The sequence below is a fragment of the Salvelinus sp. IW2-2015 genome, linkage group LG37 (genome assembly GCF_002910315.2).
Source record: "Salvelinus sp. IW2-2015 linkage group LG37, ASM291031v2, whole genome shotgun sequence".
Classification (NCBI taxonomy): Eukaryota; Metazoa; Chordata; class Actinopteri; order Salmoniformes; family Salmonidae; genus Salvelinus; species Salvelinus sp. IW2-2015.
The window spans coordinates 13,549,882-13,570,657 of NC_036876.1; the positions used below are offsets into that span (position 1 = coordinate 13,549,882).

General features: G+C 45.6%; 1 protein-coding gene across 9 annotated transcripts in view; it reads left to right on the top strand.

Annotated features, from left to right (window-relative positions):
• The window catches only part of ehbp1l1a (EH domain binding protein 1-like 1a), a 61,356-nt gene that overhangs the window by 20,657 nt on the left and 19,923 nt on the right, over positions 1-20,776 (top strand). For 3 of the 9 annotated variants that reach the window (XM_070437901.1, XM_070437902.1, XM_023982373.2), the window contains exons 10-14: positions 162-374; positions 1,922-2,068; positions 2,774-2,995; positions 3,322-3,381; positions 3,601-3,757. In XM_070437901.1, the coding sequence (XP_070294002.1) occupies positions 162-374; positions 1,922-2,068; positions 2,774-2,995; positions 3,322-3,381; positions 3,601-3,757 (799 nt within the window). Of the gene's footprint in view, positions 1-161; positions 375-1,921; positions 2,069-2,773; positions 2,996-3,321; positions 3,382-3,600; positions 3,758-8,253; positions 15,488-15,630; positions 15,700-15,898; positions 16,163-20,776 lie in introns of those variants that run through there. The other 6 variants (XR_011475055.1, XM_070437898.1, XM_070437899.1 and 3 more) reach the window with 5 other exon arrangements.

The following is a 20,776-nucleotide window of genomic DNA, read 5'->3' on the forward strand; positions in this document are numbered from 1 at the left end:
TTCAAGGCATTTGTCCTTCATTTCAATTTACTGCATGGATGCAATTTGTCTTTGATTCTGTAAGTTCTCTTTTGTCTGTAGTAGCTGTTCATCACCATCCTCTTTCCTTTCATCTTCTCTACCCCCCACATTCTTCTTTCCATCCTCCTGTCTTCTCTCAGCCACCTATGCTGCTGCTCGCACCAGTGCTTGGAGACCCCAGAGCGTCCCCTCCTTCTCATCCTCCTCCTTCTCTTCCACCACTTTCGGCACCTCCCCTCCTACTTCCCAGCCCCTCCCTGTCCCCTGTCGGCCCAAAGCATACATCACCTCCCTGGCAGAGCCGGGCTCTGCCCTCACTAGGCCTACCAGCCTGCCCTCAGCCCCCGAGACAGGTACGACACAGGCACAAGGCAAAGCATATGGAGTGATTTCAGTGCCAACAGAAATTATATTTAAATTCCAACATTTTGTATTAGGATATTGAATTTAAATGTAATATTTTTGAATTTGTAATGCACAAATTGAATCATTTAATTCATAAATTGGACTTGTATTTCCTGATTTGAAACTGAATTGAATGAATATTTAATTTAGTAAAAAAATTCAATTACAATTTAATTGAATATTCAAATTCAATATTTATATATTCAGTTTCAATATGGAAGATATTTCATTCATTGTCTGTGTATCAAGTTTAAAAACTATAATTTCAAGTTTATCAAAGTTTCATGTATTTAACTTCTCCAGTTTTCAAATTCAGTTCAGATTCAAAACCAGAGACAACATCCTGGTACTTTGCCAGCCAGGAAATGTGGAGGAGCACAGATAGAATCAAACGCTCTYTCTGGTAACCAGAAGTTTTTGGCAGTTTCTGAATTGGTTTTCTTCCTATGAATTTGGCTCTAGCTATAAGCTATTAGGACCCCATTCCTGAAAGCTTAGACTCTATGGAACATTTATTTGAATTATTTCATTATTTTATTGAACCTTTATTTAACTTGGACCTACCTTCTGTTCCCATCTATGATGATCACAGGCCATGCATGACATGTCAGACAGGAGTGTCACAAAAACAGCAATTTGGCTGAATAGTTGAATAGCCCTTCTAAGGATACCCTTTCCACTCCCTATTTAATATTGCTTTCGTGACTGACTGGGTTCGAACCAGGGGCTAACACAGTCTTATGACATGCAGGAGACCTGGTTCTAAACCAGTCAGTCACAAGAGCAAGATTAAATAGGGAGTGGAAAGGGTATCCTTAGAAGGGCTATGACAGGGCTATTCAACTATATTCTTAACGGGGCCAAATTGCGTCTTTAAAGCATAAAAAAGCTCTTTACCTGACTCGCTTTTCAAAGATGGCTAGAAATGCACATATTTTGTGCTTTTGTAGGAAGCAACCACCCCCCCATTGTTGACTAGAAATTTGCAATACAGTGGCTTACGAAAGTATTCACCCCCCTTGGCATTTTTCCTATATGTTGCCTTAGATTTTTGGGGGGTTTGTATCATTTAATTTACACAACATGCCTACCACTTTGAAGATGCAAAATATTTTTTATTGTGAAACAAACAAGAAATAAGACAAAAAAAATGGGAACTTGAGCGTGCATTACTATTCACCCCCCCAAAGTCAATACTTTGTAGAGCCACGTTTTGCAGCAATTACAGCTGCAAGTCTCTTGAGGTATGTCTCTATAAGCTTGGCACATCTAGCCACTGGGATTTTTGCCCATTCTTCAAGGCAAAAATTCTTCTTTATTCCAATCTGAATACCCTTTCTATTCCAATATCTTTTCTAACCACCCACATACCATCCCTCTATTTCTCCCTCATCTCCTCTCTCCTGTTCCTCTTTCTCTCAAACTTGTGCCTTATTTTAATCCCTTGTTTCCTCTCCCTCCCTCCATTCTACCCCTTCTCATCCCTCCCTCACAGTACCCTGGCAGAGTGAATGGAGACCGCCAAAATCCCAGGCCCCTCTGGCCCAGCCGGCCCTCTCCCCCAAATTTCTGCACCTCTCTCCCCCTGACCCAGTGGAGCCTGTGCCTCTAGAGCAGACAAAGTGGTCCATGGAGACACCATGTAATCCTGCTTTCTCTCAGCTTGATTCCTACATGTCATTCTCCCTTGATGTGTCCCATTCATCCATGTTGCAGTCTCCTCTCCCCTTACCCCCCCMTGTCCTAGCCTCGTCTCCTGCATCCTCCTCTCTCCCCACCCCTGATTACGCATCTGACCCAATTGGAGCACCTTACCGCACTCTTGTGTCCTCATCCCCCCCTCTCGTAACCTCCTCTGGCTCTGATGCTCCTGTCCTCACCCCTGCTTCTGCGCCTGCCATCGTCTCTGATTCTTCCTCATCTACTCCCATCTACCCAGCCCCTGCCCCAACCGCCACCCCTGACCCTTCCYTATCCTCTACCCCTGATCTTTCCTCTGATCCCACTGTTCCCACCCCTGGGCTTCCTACTGYTTCTGACCCTACCGCTGCCCAATGTTATGACCCTGCTCCTGGTCCCTCCCCTCATGCTATCGGCGCTTCGCCGTGTGCTGCAGATCTTGCTTCTGCCACTGTCTCCCAGTCAGGTACAGATCTCAGTGAGATTCAGCCCAAAGCATGGACATTGGACAAATGCTTGTCTAACCAGTCTACAAAATTGTACTTAGATCCCAACTGGTTGAAACGCTTATGAATCAAATTCTTTCCTCTTTCCTCCCTTCTCCTTTTCCCCCCCTTGTCTTCCCTGTGTCCTATCTTTTCTCTCTCTTTCTCACTGTCAACCTCAGTCCCCCCTGCTGCGCTCCAGACTGCAGAATGGATGCACCAGGTGGTTCCCACCATGGTCCACCCCAATTTGAAGAGGCTGGTCTCCCCTCYTCTGGAGCTCCCCCACTCACCCTCTCCTCTCACCCCCTATCCTGTTCCTTCTCCTGTGCTCGTTGCTGGCTCTCAGACTCAAGTCCCCACTGCCCYCCTCCCAGCACCAGTCACTGCTCCCCAAGAGACAGGTATACAACCTGAGGCGACAAACAGAAAGGTGTTCACTGACAAAGTCCTCATGTTTAATAATGGGGACATTCATGATAGAATGCTATGATGATAACATGTATTCCCTTGTCAATCGTCACATGCGAACACTYGGCACCTATCGAGTTGTTTTGGTTGTAACAGTCTCTTGCTAATTGTTATTGATTGTACGAATGTTATGTTAGCATTAAATGTGTTTCCTTCATTCATTGCCAGCTTGGCACGTCACGGGTGCCAAGCTGGGTGCCAAGCTAACTCTCCCGTTAAGATAATCAGGTCTAACCATGTCCTGTCTTTTCCCTTCTAGAGTTTCAGAGGCAGTTGAGCACTCTGACAGAGGAGGAATACACCACTGCCACAACTCCCGGTGAGTAGGACCTTAAGCAACCACAATACCTTTTAGGAACATCCCTAAATCTATACACAGGGCCAAATCCTAACTTGAGATCTGTGTACTTAACTTGGCTCAAAACATGAAGATCTGTGCCCTATAATTTTAAGTCARGATTTGGCCCACAGTCAAGACGGTGTGTACTGATGGCGTCAGATGAATCTTCATGATGTTCTCCCCTGTCGTCCCTTCTAGCCCGCACTGCTGGAATGATCAGTATTGCCAATCAGAGGGCAGACCCATCAACATCCACACTTGACCCATTGGCTAAGCCCTTTGAGACAAGAGCTTGCGCGGGAAGATGGGGGGCAGACTCAATGTTTGGAGTGGAGGTTGTCCAGGGAACGGCAGGGTGAGTGAATTCAAAGGTTATACAGCTACTGGTGGTGGTGCTCATTGTTCATGCTTGGAACGGCTGGTTTGGTTTGAACCTCTACATCTCCATTCAATGTCCATGGTGAGCATGGTCTGTTTTTTTGTGGTTATTTTTTTGCACGATGGCGTTTTGTAAGACAACGATGTAAGGTGACACAGTGAAKGCCACTTTGAAAGACAAAAGTATGGTCATTTGAACTTATTGATAACTGTGAGGAGTGAATTCCACATTCGTAGTAACTTGAAAAGGCCTAAATCTATTTAGTGGTATGTCAGGAACACAGTAAMCGTCCGACTTCAAGGAAATGTCTTGTGTAACAATTCTTCTCGTCAATGCTGTGGTTTTCCCAGTGTTGCTGTAGTCGGTGTACTCTTCTTATTAGTCATAATGGTGACATAGATATAGTGTCTTGGATAACTGTCTGAAGGAGTTGTGTTTGAGTCTAAGGCAGCTGTCGTGTTATTGCACAAAAATCTTGTGCTGTCTGCGATCAACATGGCATCAACACCACTGCACTGAGGCTAGGTAACACGGTCACCGTCGATAAATCCATGATAATCGAACATTTCAATAAGCATTTCTCTATGGCTGGCCATGCTTTCCTCCTGGCTAACCCAACCCGGCCAACAGCTCCGCACCCCCCGCAGCTACTTGCCTGAGCCTCCCCAGCTTCTCCTTCACCCAAATCCAGATCGCAGATGTTCTGAAAGAGCTGCAAAACCTGGACCCGTACAAATCAGCTGGGCTAGACAATCTGGACCCTCTCTTTCTAAAATTATCCGCCACCATTGTTGCAACCCCTATTTCAGTCTGTTCAAATCACTCTCTTTTGTATGCGTCCGAGATCCCTAAAGATTGGAAGCTGCCGCGGTCATCCCCCCTCTTCAAAGGGGTGGACACTCTAGACCCAAATTTGTTATAGACCATATCCATCCTGCCCTGCCTTTCTAAAGTCTTCGAAAGCCAAGTTAAATAAACAGATCACTGACCATTTCAAATCCCACCGTACCTTCTCCGGTGTGCAATCACGGTTCCCGAGCTGGTCATGGGTGCACCTCAGCCACGCTCAAGTACTAAACGATATCATAACGCCGCATCGATAAAAGACAGTACTGTGCAGCCGTCTTCATCGACCTGGCCAAGGCCTTCGACTCTGTCAATCACCGTATTCTTATCGGCAGACTCAATAGCCTTGGTTTCTCAAATGACTGCCTCGCCTGGTTTCACAACTACTTCGCAGACAGAGTTCAAGTGTGTCAAATCGGAGCGCCTGTTGTCCGGACCTCTGGCAGTCTCTTAATGGGGGTACCACAGGGGTTCAATTCTCGGGCCGACTCTTTTTCTCTCTATATATCAACGATGTCACTCTTGCTGGCGGGTGATTCCCTGATCCACCTCTACGCAGACAACACCATTCTGTATACATTCTGGCCTTCTTTGGACACTGTGTTAACTTAACCTCCAAACGAGCTTCAATGCCATGCAACACTCCTTCTGTGGCCTCCAACTGCTCTTCAACACCAGTAAAACCCAAATGCATGCCCCCCCCCCGCTGCCCGACTAGCATCGACTACTCTGGACGGTTCTGCCTAGAATATGTGGCAACTACAAATACCTAGGTGTCTGGCTAGACTGTAAACTCTCCTTCAGACTCATATCAAACATCTCCAATCCAAATACAAATCTAGAATGGCTTTCTATTTCGCAAAAAAAGCTCCTTTCACTCACGCCGCCAAACTTAACCTAGTAAAAACTGACTATCCTACAAATCCTCGACTTCGGCGATGTCATCTACAAAATAGCTTCAAATACTCTACTCAGCAAACTGGATGCAGTCTATCACAGTGCCATCCGTTTTGTTACCAAAGCCCCTTATACCACCCACCACTGCGACCTGTATGCTCTAGTTTGGCTGGCCCTCACTCCATATTCATTGCCAGACCACTGGCTCCAGGTCATAAGTCTATGCTGCGGTAAAGCTCCGCCTTATTTCAGCTCACTGGTACGATAACAACACCACCGTAGCACATGCTCCAGCAGGTATATCTCACTGGTCATCCCAAAGCCAGCAACTTCCTTTGGGCCGCCTTTCCTTCCAGTTTTCTGCTGCCAGTGACTGGAAACGAATTGCAAAAATTGCTGAAGCTGGAGACTTACATTTCCCTCACTAACTTTAAACATCAGCTATCTGAGCAGCTAACCGATCGCTGCAGCTGTACATAGCCCATCTGTAAATAGCCCATCCAATCTACCTACCTCATCCCCATATTGTTTTTATTTACTTTCTGCTCTTTTGCACACCAGTATCACTACTTGCACATCATCATCTGCTCCTCTATCACTCCAGTGTTAATCTGCTAAATTGTAATTACTTCGCTACTATGGCCTATTTATTGCCTTACCTCCTCACGCCATTTGCACACACTGTGTATAGACTTTCTTTTTTTCTTCTATTGTGTTATTGACTGTACGCTTGTTTATTCCATGTGTAACTCTGTGTTGTTGTTTGTGTCGCACTGCTTTGCTTTATCTTGGCCAGGTCGCAGTTGTAAATTGAGAACTTGTTCTCAACTAGCTTACCTGGTTAAAAGTTGTAATTATAACCATTTGTTTGCTTTGGCACTGCAAAGCTAGAACTACATATTTTGTCACTGTAGCAATGTATCCATCTGAAATATTGTGATTCATTGGAAACTACCTGGTTGTCAATAGTGAAACCAAAACGATTGTATCAGTTTCTGGTAGGTAGGCAGATTTATAGTGTGTCAAGTTTCCTCAAGCTGCAAAGCTGTTGCAATAGGCCATCATTGTAAATAAGAATTTGTCCTTAAAAACGTACTTGCCCAGTTAAATAAGGGTCAAATGTAAACATTTTAAATACATAGAGAGATCTCTGCTCGTCTTGTCCCAGTGATTGTCTTACATGATTAACTTTTTTTGACTGAGCGCTTGCTGGTTGTCTACTTTGTGTGCAATTTAGTAGTATGCTAACTCTAGAAGTATGCCAAAGAATTCATGTAAAATCCTTAGCAAAGCTTGTGCTTGTGCCCTTACAGTAGCACCTCTGACCGTGCTTGAGATGGGGAACCTTGCCTGTTTTTCACTGCGTTGTTGCTATGGAGATGCAATCTCCCCCCTCCCTTGACCTCTGAACTCTGACCTTGATTTGTTTGTCCCTCAGAGCTGAGAGCATGAGCCCTCTCCTGCCCTTTAGCCCCCGAGCAACCTCTGTTCCGGGGCTCCAATATTTTGAGATGCCAAAACCGATTGCAAAATGTCAGGCAGAGGAGAGGTCAATCAGGGCACTCCCAGTTCCAACACCTCAGCAACCTCTCCCTTTTGCACCCATGCAAAGGCCAGGCTTACCTGAGCCCACAGTCACATCCATGAAGTCACTTGACAGAACGAGGAGTCACTTGAACAAGATGTCCATGCAGATAGGGACACCGTTAGCCAAACCAGAGCCTGAACAGATTGTGACAGTAACCAGTGGGCAGCAGAGGATGATGGCCCCGCCCTCCCACCTCACTGAGTTGCAGACCACACGGTTGTACAGAGTGTCGCAGAGGGGTCTGCCAAATGAGAAAGACCCAAAGAAAGAGCAGGGGCAGACACTGGTCCCTAAGAAAGATGCTCCTAAATATTCTCCCAAAACAACAAGAGTTTCAAGACGTTCAAAAGAACAAGGGGTAACCATGGATTGGGGGTAAGTGTGGCATGGTGCACAATCACTACATACCCCTGTTCCTCAATGTGTCAGTCATTCAACTAGTTCTAAAACATGTTAGCATGTCCTGAAGACATGAGGTACTAATGTACCTCATAGGTTTGCATTTCAATAAATATTAAGGGCTGGTCCCACTAGTTATTTAAACACAAGAACATGTTTTGTAGTTCCCAGTTGGCACCTTTCCTCTGACATATATCCTTGGTGTCCCCTGTCCCTTTAGAACTAAAAGTATGGCTGCCTCGCTGCCATCTTGTCCAAACGTGTCCAGTTACCCTGGTTTCCCATCCACATTGATTAGGAACAGATATAAGGCCCGACCCGAAGAATGGCCCATTGATAAAAGTCCATTATGGGAGAAGCCACTGAAAGGAACACCAATTATCACCCCTGCCCCTGAAACAGCGGATGAGGACCAGAAAGTAATGGAAAGTATGGCTGCCATGTTGCCAAGTTGTCCAAGGGTAGCCAGTGTTCCTGGGTTCCCCTCAGCACCACCACCCAAAACAGAAAGACCAGCACCACCATCCAAAACAGAAAGACCAGCATCACCACCCAAAACAGAAAGACCAGCACCACCACCAAAAACAGAAAGACCAGCACCACCATCCAAAACAGAAAGACCAGCACCACCACCAAAAACAGAAAGACCAGCATCACCACCCAAAACAGAAAGACCAGCATCACCACCCAAAACAGAAAGACCAGCACCACCACCCAAAACAGAAAGACCAGCANAAAACAGAAAGACCAGCATCACCACCCAAAACAGAAAGACCAGCATCACCACCCAAAACAGAAGGACCAGCACCACCACCCAAAACAGAAAGACCAGCATCACCACCCAAAATAGAAAGACCAGCATCACCACCCAAAATAGAAAGACCAGCATCACCACCCAAAACAGAAAGACCAGCAGCACCACCCAAAACACAAATGGAACCAAGTATGGTGAATCTAGTGCCAACTTGCACAAGCGTATCCAGTGCACCTGGTTTGGACTCCTGGAAACCAAAGGAGACTGAAGGGGCTGAGGATGTAGGTTGGAGTGTGGATAAAAAGCTGAAATGGGAGAGACCACATGATGAGAAGACGGTTATTGAGCTTTCGTCGTCAATTGCTTTAGACCAAGTGTATGGAGACAAAGAAATGTTTAAACGTATGGTAGTGCTTGTCCCATTTTGTCCAAGTGAGAGTACTATTCCTGGTTTTCAATCTGTTCCAAGGCCCAAAGCTCAGGTTGTGCCAAGYATGGTTAACATAATGCCAACTTGCCCAAGGGTATCTAGAGTTCCTGGACTGCCAACCATAGACCCGACAAAGACCGTAGACTGGCCAGTAGATACAAAGGCTCTGTTTAATAAGTTACCTAAAGAAGTAGAATTATTGATGGTCCGTTTAGAGGATGTTGRCACAGTTTATAATGATAGTGAAAAGGTCAAGAAAATGGTGGATCTTAAACCATCCTGCCCCAAAACAGCCAGTATTCCTGGCTTCCCATCTGAAACAATGCAAGAGCCTACCAAATTGCCCAATGTTGGGACAATAAAGCTTTCTGAATCTGAACTGAATATGGTTAATCTTCTGCCTACATGCCCTTTAATGGCCAGAGTTTCTGGTTCACCCTCTAAACTGCCAATTAAGTTAGATAATGTTGACTGGCATGCTAACAGTAGACCTATTCTGGAGAGACCATTGAAGAACAGAGCACTTTCTGTAGTGCAGGAAATGCGACAAAAGGACAAAGAACTTACCAAAAATATGGTAGATATGTTACCATCTTGCCCGAATAAGGCCAGGATTCCAGGTTTACCCTCTGCACCTAGGCAGAAGCTAGTAGACACACCAAGTATGACCAGTCTTCTGTCTACATGCCCTAGACTTTCTACGGTTCCTGGTTTACCCTCAATCAGTTCTAGAGATGAAGATTGGCTTGTGGACAGAAAGCCACTSTGGGAAAAGCCATTGAGGAAAATGGATGTGATTATTCAACCAATTTCTTCAGCTCTTAGCATTGCATATAAAGAGAAAACGATGTTGAAATATATGGTAGCCATGTTACCATCGTGCCCAAGGAAGGCCAGTATTCCTGGCTTTCCTTCAAAACTGAAGCAGAGGTTAGGATCCCCAAGAACGATCATGAAGTATGATCTTCTTCCTACTTGCCCTAAACTTTCCAGAGTTTCTGGTTTACCCTCTAGACATCCAACTGAGTCAGAACCTGACTACTGGCATGCTATCAGACGGCCAATAATAGAAGAGCCATTGAGGAAAACAGTTGAGCTGATCCCTTCACTTTCTGTAGTACATGCAACGTCATATGAGCACAATGAACTTGTGGTTGCTCTCTTAACTTTTTGCCCGGAAAAGGCTGGTGTAGCTGGTGTAGAATCTATGCCAAGTCAAGAGTCAAATATCCTCAGTCTTCATCCTACTTGCCATAAACTTCCCAGAGTACCTGGTTTACCCTCTAGACTTCCAAACAATTCAGATGATATTGACTGGAAAGTGGACTGCAGTCCACTGTGGGAGAAGCCATTGAAGAAAAGAGAAGGACCTATTTTACAAGATCAGGAAATGGCATTCAAAGACACTGAAATTATGAAAGACATGGTAGCCATGTTGCCAACTTGCCCAAGGAAGGCTAGGATTCCTGGCTTCCCATCTGCACCAAGGCAAGAGCCAAGTATGGTTAACATAATGCTAACTTGTTCAAGGGTATCTAAAGTTCCTGGATTGGCAACTATAGAACAGACACAAATAGTAGAATTACCAGTTGACAAAAAGTCACTGTCACCCAGAGCATGGCCTGATGAATCAATGTTCCATTTGGAGAATGTTGGCAGAGTCTATCATGATAGTGAAGTGGTCACAAACATGGCAGCTCTGAAACCATCCTGCCCAAACGCAGCCAGTATTCCTGGCATCGCCTCAGCATCAAGGCAAGAGCCAAGCATGGTTAACCTTCTGCCTACTTGCCCTAGWTTGGCCAGAATTTCTGGTTTACCCTCCAAACAACCAACAATGTCTAGACATGAAAATTGGATTGTGGACAGAATGCCACTCTGGGAGAAGACATTGAGGGAATTGGATGTAACGATTCAACACATTTCTCCAGCTCATGATACATATATGGTAAAACATATGGTAGCTATGGTACCATCTTGCCCCAGGAAGGCCAGTATTCMTGGCTTCCCTTCTGCACCAACGCAGGAGCCGAATATGGTTAACCTTCTGCCTACTTGCCCTAGACTGGCTAGAGTTCCTGGTTTACCCTCCAAACAGCCAAATAAGCCTGAAAATGTTGAGTGGCATGCTAACTGCAGGCCACTCTTGGAGAGACCATTGAGGGAAAGAACAGCATGTCTAATGCAGGAAATGCCACACAAGGACAATGAGCTTATGAAAAATATGGTGGCCATGTTACCATCTTGCCCAAGGAAGGCTAGTGTCCCTGGCTTTCCATCTGCAMCAAGGCAAGAGCCAAGTATGGTTAACATAATGCCATATTGTCCAAGGGTATCTAGAGTTCCTGGATTGGCAGCTATCGAACAGACACAAACAGTAGAGTGGCCAGTTGATAAAGAGTCACTGTTGCCATCTAGAGAAAGGCCAGAAGAATCAATGTTCCATTTGGACGATATTGACACAGTCTATCATGATACGGAAATTGTGAAAAATATGGTAGCTTTGTCACCATCCTGCCCCTGGAAGGCCAGTACACCTGGCTTCCCCTCTGCTCCAAAGCAAGAGCCAAGTATGGTTAATCATCTGCCTACTTATCCTAGACTTTCCAGAGTTTTTGGTTTACCTTCTAGACATCTGCATACATCAGAAAATGATGATTGGCATGCTAACAGGCCACTTTTGGAGAGGCCATTGAAGAAAAGTACAGTTTACGTACAGGAAATGCCACACAAGGATAAAGAACTTACACAAAAGATGGTAGATATGTTACCATCTTGCCCGAATAAGGCCAGGATTCCAGGCTTCCCCTCTGCACCGCAGTCGAAGCTAGAAGACACACCAAGTATGATYAGTCTTCTGACTACTTGCCCTAAACTTTCTAAGGTTTCTGGTTTACCCTCTATAGAGCGAATCAGGTCTAGAGATGAATATTGGCTTGTGGAGAGACTGCCACTCTGGGAGAAGCCGTTGAGGGAAAGGGGTGTGCCAATTCTAGACATTTCTCCAGCTCATGATAAAGACAAAGATCTGAAACATATGGTAGCTATGGTACCATCTTGCYCCAGGAAAACCAGTGTACCTGGCTTCCCTTCTGCACCAAGGCAGAGATCAGTAGAAACCCCAAGTATGGTGAATCTTGTGCCTACTTGCCCAAAGGTATCGACTGTTTCTGGATTGCCAGCTTTGGATCTGAATCAGGCACCAGATTGGCCAGTAGATAAAGAATATTTGAAGATGTCACCAAGAAAAAGGTCAGRATTATTAGATAATGTTGGCACAGTCTATAATGATAGTGAAATGGCCAGCACCATGCTTGCTCTTACACCATCCTGCCCAAGAGCAGCCAGTATTCCTGGCTTCCCCTCTGCACCAAGGCAAGAGCCAATTATGATGAACCTTCTGCCTACTTGTCCTAGACTTTCCAGAGTTTTTGGTTTACCTTCTAGACATCTGCATACGTCTGAAAATGTTGTCTGGCATGCTAACTGGATGACACTCTTGGAGAGGCCATTAAAGAAAATAACTGTTTCTTTGGTACAGGCAATACCACATGACAATAAAGACGTTACAAATAACATGGTAGATATGTTAACATCTTGCCCGAAGAAGGCCAGGATTCCTGGTTTTCCCTCTGCACCACATCCCAAAGCTGAGGTAGATCTTAGTATGTTGAGTCTTGTTCCTGCTTGCCCTAAAGTTTCCAGTCTCCTGGGTTTCGCATCCATTGAAGGGCCTACAACATTAGAGTGGCTTGTTGACCCCAAGCCTATGTTTGAACACTTGCAAAAGAAGRAGGAGGAAGAAGACATTTTTCCAAAAGACCGATCAAAAGAAGACACTGAAAAAATGAAAGCAATGGTTGCTTTGGTGCCATGTTGCCCAGTAGCATCCATGATTCCTGGTTTCCCTTCTGCACCACGCAAAAAGGCTGAGRAGACACCAAGTATGATGCATCTTGTTCCCTCCTGCCCTAAAACTTCTAGTCTCCCTGGTTTTCCATCCATTGAGGGGAATAGGGAAACAGGGTGGGTAGTTGATGAGAGGCCATTTTACAAGAGACCGCCAAAGGAGAGGAAAGTCATTTTTGACAGCTCAAAAGCAGACAAAGAGGAAATKAAAATCAACATTCCTTTGAGGCAATCATGCCCTCATGCTGCTCGGATCCCTGGCTTCCCATCTGCACCACAACCCAATATGTTGAGTCTTGTTCCCACGTTCCCTAAAGTTTCCAACCTACCGGGTCTCGCATCCACTGAGGGGGGTACAACATTAGAGTGGTTTGTAGACCCCGAGCCTATGTTTGACCACTTGCAGAAGAAGGAAGAAGTTTTTCCAAAAGACGGATCAAAGGAAGACATTGACAAAATGAAAGCAGTGKTTGCTTTGATGCCATCTTGTCCCAAAGCATCTGTGATTCCAGGCTTCCCCTCTGTACCTGGGAAGAAGTTTGCAGACACACCAAGCATGATCAGTCTTCTGCAGACTTGCCCTAAAGTTTCTAAAGTTTCTGGCTTACCTTCTAGACTTCCTATCAATTCAGATAAAGATGGCTGGTGTGTTAACAAGAGGCCACTGTGGGAGAGGCCATTAAATAATAGAGACACACTAGCCCTTTGTCCAGTGCAAACATTATCATTCAAAGAGAGAGCGATGATTAAAATTATGGTGTCTATGTTACCACCTTGCCCAATAAAAGCCACCATTCCAGGCTTTCCCTCATCGTCACGGCACAAGTCAGATAGGGCTCATGTTAGGGTGATCCCAAGCATGATATGTCTATGGCCTACCTGCCCGAAATATTCAAGGGCTTCAGGTTTCCCCTCAAGACGTCCATCCAAGGCAGGACATGATGGCTGGCTTGTTGACAGGGAGACATTTTGGGTTAAATCATTGAGGAAAGGAGASGGGCTTAATCTCCAGCTTTCTCCAGTTGAGGATATGTCATTCAGAGACAGAGAAATAATGACAAGTATGGTACCATCATGCCCAGCAAAAGCCACCMTTCCTGGCTTCCCATCGGCTCCACAAGCCAAAACCTATCATGTTGAAGTAGAAAAAGAGCCATGCATGACTTCCCTTTTCCCATCTTGTCCGGAAGTGTCTAGTATCATTGGTTTTCCTTCAAGACAATTGATCATGTTGGATGATGGTTATGTAGAGGGCTGGCCGATGGTCAAAAGTGTAGTCTGGGAGAAATCACCAACGAGGKTTGCTAATACTCTGGAGACTCTGGATTGCTCTCCATTTGAGGGAGACTGTTGTTACAGCGACAACRTCATGATAAAGGCAATGTTATCWCTTATACCATCATGTCCAACTTTTGCTTTGAATCCAGGTTTCCCATCTCTTCAGCTTTGTCCATCTGAGGAAATGTCATTTAGAGACAGAGAAATATTGACAAGTATTGTGCTGTCATGCCCAGCAAAAGCCACCCTTACTAACTTCCCATCGGGTCCGCAAGCAAAAGATGCTCATGTTGAAGTAGAGAAAAAGCCATGCATGACTAATCTTTCCCCATCTTGCCCGGAAGTTTCTAGTATAAGTGGTTTTCCTTCAAGACAGTCAGTCACGTCTGATCATGCTTATGTAGAGGGCTGGCCGACAGTCAAGAGTGTACTCTGGAAGACACCACCATCGAGGGTTGCTAATACTCTGGAGACTCTGGAATGCTCTCCATTTGAGGGAGACTGTTGTTACAGAGACCCACATATGATAAAGGCAATGTTATCTCTTGTACCATCCTGTGCAAGTGTTGCTCTAAGTCCGGGCTTTCCATCTGTGCCACAGCTCATAGTAGAGAAGCTTCCAAGTATGGTGAATATTGTGCTATCTTGCCCCAACATTTCTAATGTTATTGGGCTCCCATCCATAAAGATAGAACTAACAAAACAGGATCCAGTTATGGGTTGGCCAGCTGACCGAAAGCCATTGTTAGAGAAGCCAGTGAAGGCGAGACTCTCTGTGACTGTACTTTCACCCCCAGTTATGAGTAGATTAAAAGATGACAAAGAGTTTGACAGACATATGATGGCCCTGGAGCCAACATGTCCGGAAGAAGCCAAAATACCTGGTTTTCCCTCTGCCCCAAGACCCAAGACAGAGCAATACATCACTGCTACAGTTAAATCATCATGCTCCAATGTTGCCAAAGTCTCTGGCTTTCCTGGAGTCAGTAGATCAGATGATGCCAAAGGAATGGCAGCTATGTTACTATCTTTCCCAAAAGAAGCTAGTATACCTGGCTTTCCATCAGCACCATTGCCTAAAGAAGAACAAGAGCCAAACATGCCCAGTCTTTTGTTAACTTGCCCAATGGTTACACATGTCCAAGGGATTCCATCCACAAAGACGCAAAATCAAGAGGATCCTCCAATTCATCAGTGTCCTGTGGAGGAGAGGCCATTTTGGGAAAAGTCACTGAAAGAGAAAACAGTGCAGTCACTGGCTCCCACTCATGATGAATTAGAGAAGGGAATGGTGTCTATGTTGCCATCTTGCACAAGTGAGGCCATTGACCCTGGCTTCCCATCGACACATTGTCAAACGCCTTTCTACAGTGATTCGTCTCTCAATCAACAGTCAAGTCGAGGTCAAAGGCCTGAATGGGCAGAGGAGATATATGACTGCAAGGAGGGCCAAACAGAGCTTAGCCACAAACCCAAATTAATCAAAGCAGTGGTGAATGAGAACAAACATGAATTTAAACATGGCTCAGTTTTGGAGAGGCTCAAGGAAGAGGGGGTCATTCAGACCAGATATGAGGCGCAAGAAGTGGGCGTTCTAGAAAGAGGGTGAGTGAGTGGGAGTAGGAGAGCAGACTATTCTAAATCTGCATTATGGCACACTTTTATGAGACTTTAAAGCACATTTCTCTGCCTGTCCAGTTGCCTGTCAGATAGAGTATGAAACACTTGCATTTCAACTCTGTTTTCAGACACTTGCACTGCCGAATGTGGCACTCCATTCCTACAGACATGCCATTATTCTTGACTGTCAGAGAGAGGTGGGTTGTGTTGGTTTGCCGCAGGAGTGCAGCTGTTCTTGTTTGCCTGCTTACAATAATGCTTGTGCACCATCTCCTCCACATCTGACTGACACTACTGTGGTTTTTGCACTATTCTTGCAAGGTGCATGCCCTGTGCTTTTCACTGTGTAATTCTTCCCATTTATTTGGTCTCTCACTTCCTGTCACTCTCTTTCAGCCCTTCGTGTCAGTCTCCYATTCAAGGGGGACAGCCATTGCCGTATGGGATGGGAGCAACTGTTGACAATGAGCCAAAAGACATTTCACACAGCCAGATGGCGTGTGAGGTTGTGGCACTAGTAGAGTATCAAGTTGTAGAGGACTTGGACATGATATGTGAGGAAGAAGCGGTAGAGGAAGTCTTAGAGTCAGTCTCTGGAATAGAGCATTCTGGGAAGGAAGAGGTTACTGTGGCTAGGCAGGKGAAAGTTTATGAGATGAGGTAAGTGTGAAAGGGCCACAGCGCTCAACCTCACTACCTGCCGGCATGGTGCTGGTTAGTTGTGTTGATCTGCATGGTGTTGCATTCCTATTGCTGTTTTTGGAGTTTGGATTTGAYATAACTTAAACAGAGCATTAGCCAAATGCAGGAATGGTATGACATCGTATTGTAAAATTTGTGCTTCTAGACTTAATTGAATTTGCCAATATTTTGCATTATCAGTTACAATTTTTMTGAATATATATATACTGAACAATAATATAAATGCAACATGTAAAGTGTTGGTCCCATGTTTCATGAGCTTAAATAACAGATCCCAGAAATGTTCCATACACACAAAAAAAATGTTTTTCTAAATTTGTTTACATCAATTAGTGTGCATTTATCCTTTGCCAAGGTAGTCCATCCACCTGACAGGTGTGGCATATCAAGAAGCTGMTTAAACAGCCTGACACATTACACAGGTGCAACTTGTGCTGGGGAAAACAAAAGGCCACTCTAAAATGTGCCGTTTTGTCACACAACACAATGCCACAGATGTCTGAAGGTTTGAGAAAGTGTGAAATTGGTAAGCTGACTGGAGGCATGTCCACCAGAGCTGTTGCCAGAGAATGTAATGTTAATTTCTCTACCATATGCTGTCTCCAACGTAATTTTGGAGAATTTGTCAGTACGTCCAACTGGCTTCAGAACCGCAGACCATGTGTAACCATGCCAGCCCAGGACCTCCACATCCGGCTTCTTCACCTGCGGGATCATCTGAGACCAGCCACCCGGACAGCTGATGAAACTGTGGGTTTGCACAACAAAATAATTTCTGCACAAATTGTCATAAACGGTCTCAGGAAAGCTCATCTGCGTGCTCATCATCCTCACCAGGGTCTTGACCTGACTGCAGTTCGGCATCGTAACCGACTTCAGTGGGCGAATGCTCACCTTCGATGGCCACTGGAAGTGTTCCCTTCACGGATKAATCCCAGTTTCAACTGTACCGGGCAGATGGCGTCGTGTGGGCGACCGGTTTGCTGATGTCAGAGTTGAGAATAGAGTGCCCCATGGTGGCGGTGGGGTTATGGTATGGGCAGGCATAAGCTACGGGAAACGAACACAATTGCATTTTATCTCAAATCAAATCCAATTTTATTTGTCACATACACATGGTTAGCAGATGTTAATGCGAGTGTAGCGAAATGCTTGTGCTTCTAGTTCCGACAATGCAGTAATAACCAACAAGTAATCTAACCTAACAATTCACACTACTACCTTATACACACAAGTGTAAAGGGATAAAGAATATGTACATAAAGATATTTGAATGAGTGATGGTACAGAACGGCATAGGCAAGATGCAGTAGATGGTATAGAGTACAGTATATACATATAAGATGAGTAATGTAGGGTATGTAAACATAAAGTGGCATAGTTTAAGTGGCTAGTGATACATGTATTACATAAAGATGGCAAGATGCAGTAGATGATCTAGAGTACAGTATATACATATACATATGAGATGAGTAATGTAGGGTTATGTAAACATTATATTAAGTGGCATTGTTTAAAGTGGCTAGTGGTACATCTTTTACATAATTTCCATCAATTCCCATTATTAAAGTGGCTGGAGTTTAGTCAGTATGTTGGCAGCGGCCGCTAAATGTTAGTGGTGGCTGTTTAACAGTCTGATGGCTTGACGATAGAAGCTGTTTATCAGTCTCTCGGTCCCTGCTTTGATGCACCTGTACTGACCCTTCGCCTTCTGGATGATAGCGGGTGAACAGGCAGTGGCTTGGAGGTTGTTGTCCTTGGATGATCTTTATGCTTCCTGTGACATCGGGTGTGTAGGTGTCCTGGAGGGCAGGTAGTTTGCCCCGGTGATGCGTTCTGCAGACCTCACTACCCTCTGGAGAGCCTTACGGTTGTGGGCGGAGCAGTTGCCGTACCAGGCAGTGATACAGCCCCGAAGGATGCTCTGATTGTGCATCTGTAGAAGTTTGTGAGGTGCTTTTGGTGACAAGCCGAATTTCTTCAGCTCCTGAGGTTGAAGAGGCGCTGCTGCGCCTTCTTCACAACCACTGTCGTTGTGGGTGGACCAATTCAGTTTGTCCGATGATGTGGTACACCGAGGAACTTAAAACTTTCCACCTTTCTCCACTAACTGACCCGTCGATGGTGGATAGGGGGGTGCTCCTCTGCTGTTGTCCTGAAGACCACAAATCATCTCCTTTGTTTTGTTGACGTTGAGTGTGAGGTTATTTTCCTGACACCACACTCCGAGGGCCCTCACCTCCTTCCTGTAGGCCGTCTCGTCGTTGTTGGTAATCAAGCCTACCACTGTAGTGTCATCCGCAAACTGATGAATGAGTTGGAGGCGTGCCATGGCCACGCAGTCGTAGGTGAACAGGGAGTACAGGAGAGGGCTCAGAACGCACCCTTGTGGGGCCCCAGTGTTGAGGACAGCGGGTGGAGATGTGTTACCTACCCTCACCACCTGGGGGGCCGTCAGGAAGTCCAGGACCCAGTTGCACAGGGCGGGGTCGAGACCCCAGGGTCTCGAGCTTTGATGACGAGTTTGGAGGGTTACTATGGTGTTAAATGCTGAGCTGTAGTCGATGAACAGCATTCTCACATAGGTATTCCTCTTGTCCAGAATGGGTTAGGGCAGTGTGCAGTGTGGGTTTGCGATTGCGTCGTCTGTGGACCTATTGGGTCGGTAGCAAATTGGAGTGGGTCTAGGGTGTCCGGTAGGGTGGAGGTGATATGGTCCTTGACTAGTCTCTCAAAGCCTTCATGATGAGGAAGTGAGTGCTACGGGGCGGTAGTCGTTTAGCTCAGTTACCTTAGCTTTCTTGGAACAGGAACAATGGTGGCCCTCTTGAAGCATGTGGGAACAGCAGACTGGGATAAGGATTGTTGAATATGTCCGTAAACACACCAGCCAGCTGGTCTGCGCATGCTCTGAGGACGCGGCTGGGAATGCCGTCTGGGCCTGCAGCCTTGCGAGGGTAACACGTTTAAATGTTTTACTCACCTCGGCTGCAGTGAAGGAGAGCCCGCAGGTTTTGGTGGCGGGCCGTGTCAGTGGCACTGTATTGTCCTCAAGCGAGCAAAAAAGTTATTAGCCTGTCTGGGAGCAAGCATCCTGGTCCCGCGACGGGGGTGGTTTTCTTTTTGTAATCCGTGATTGACTGTAAACCCTGCCACATACCTCTTGTGTCTGAGCTGTTGAATTGCGACTCTATTTTGTCTCTGTACTGGACTTAGCTTGTTTGATTGCCTCGCGGAGAGAATAGCTACACTGTTTGTATTCGGTCATGTTTCCGGTCACCTTGCCCTGTTTAAAAGCAGTGGTTCGCGCTTTCAGTTTCACGCGAATGCTGCCGTCAATCCACGGTTTCTGGTTTGGGAATGTTTTAATCGTTGCTTGGGTACGACATCGTCAATGCACTTTCTAATGAACTCGCTCACCGAATCAGCTATTCGTCAATGTTGTTGTTGGACGCAATGCGGAACATATTCCAATCCGCGTTGATCGAAGCAGTCTTGAAGCGTGGAATCAGATTGGTCGGACCAGCGTTGAACAGACCTGAGCGCGGGAGCTTGTTTGTTTTAGTTTCTGTTTGTAGGCTGGAGCACACAAAATGGAGTCGTGGTCAGCTTTCCGAAAGGAGGCGGGGGAGGGCCTTATATGCGTCGCAGAAGTTAGTATAACAATGATCAAGGTTTTACCAGCCCTGGTAGCACAATCGATATGCTGATAGAATTTAGGGAGTTTTGTTTTTAGATTAGCCTTGTTAAAATCCCCAGCTACGATGAATGCAGCCTCAGGGTGTGTGGTTTCCAGTTTACAAAGAGTTCAGATAAAGTTGTTCAGGGCCATCGATGTGTCTGCTTGGGGGGAAATATACGGTCGTGATATAATCGAAGAGATAGATAATGCGGTCGACATTTGATTGTGAGGAGTTCTAGATCAGGTGAACAGAATGACTTGAGTTCCTGTATGTTGTTATGATCACACCACGTCTCGTTAATCATAAGGCATACACCCCGCCCCTCTTCTTACCAGAAAGATGTATGTTTCTGTCGGCGCGATGCGTGAAGAAACCAGCTGGCTGCACCGACTCCGTTAGCGTCTCTTGAGTTAGCCATGTTCCGTGAGCAGAGAAGTTACAATCCCTGATGTCTCTCTGGAATGTTACCTGTGCTCGGATTTCATCAACCTTATTTGTCAAGAGACGGCATTGGCGAGTAGTATGCTAGGAGTGGAGCGCGATGTGCCCGTCTCCGAAGCCTGACCAGGAGACCGCTACGTTTGCCCTTTTACGGCGTCGCATAGGGTCGCCGGCTGGGATCAGATCCATTGTATTGGGTGGAAGGCAAAACACTGGATCCGTTTCGGGAAAGTCATATTCCTGGTTGGAACGATGGTGAGTTGACGTTAATCTTATATTCAGTAGTTCCTCCCGACTGTATGTAATGAAACCTAAGATTACCTGGGGTACCAATGTAAGGAATAACACATAAAAAAACAAAATACTGCATATGTTCCAAGGAACGCGAAGCGAGGCGGCCATCTCGGTCGGCGTCGGAAGTCTCGTATAAATTATAAATAAATATTAT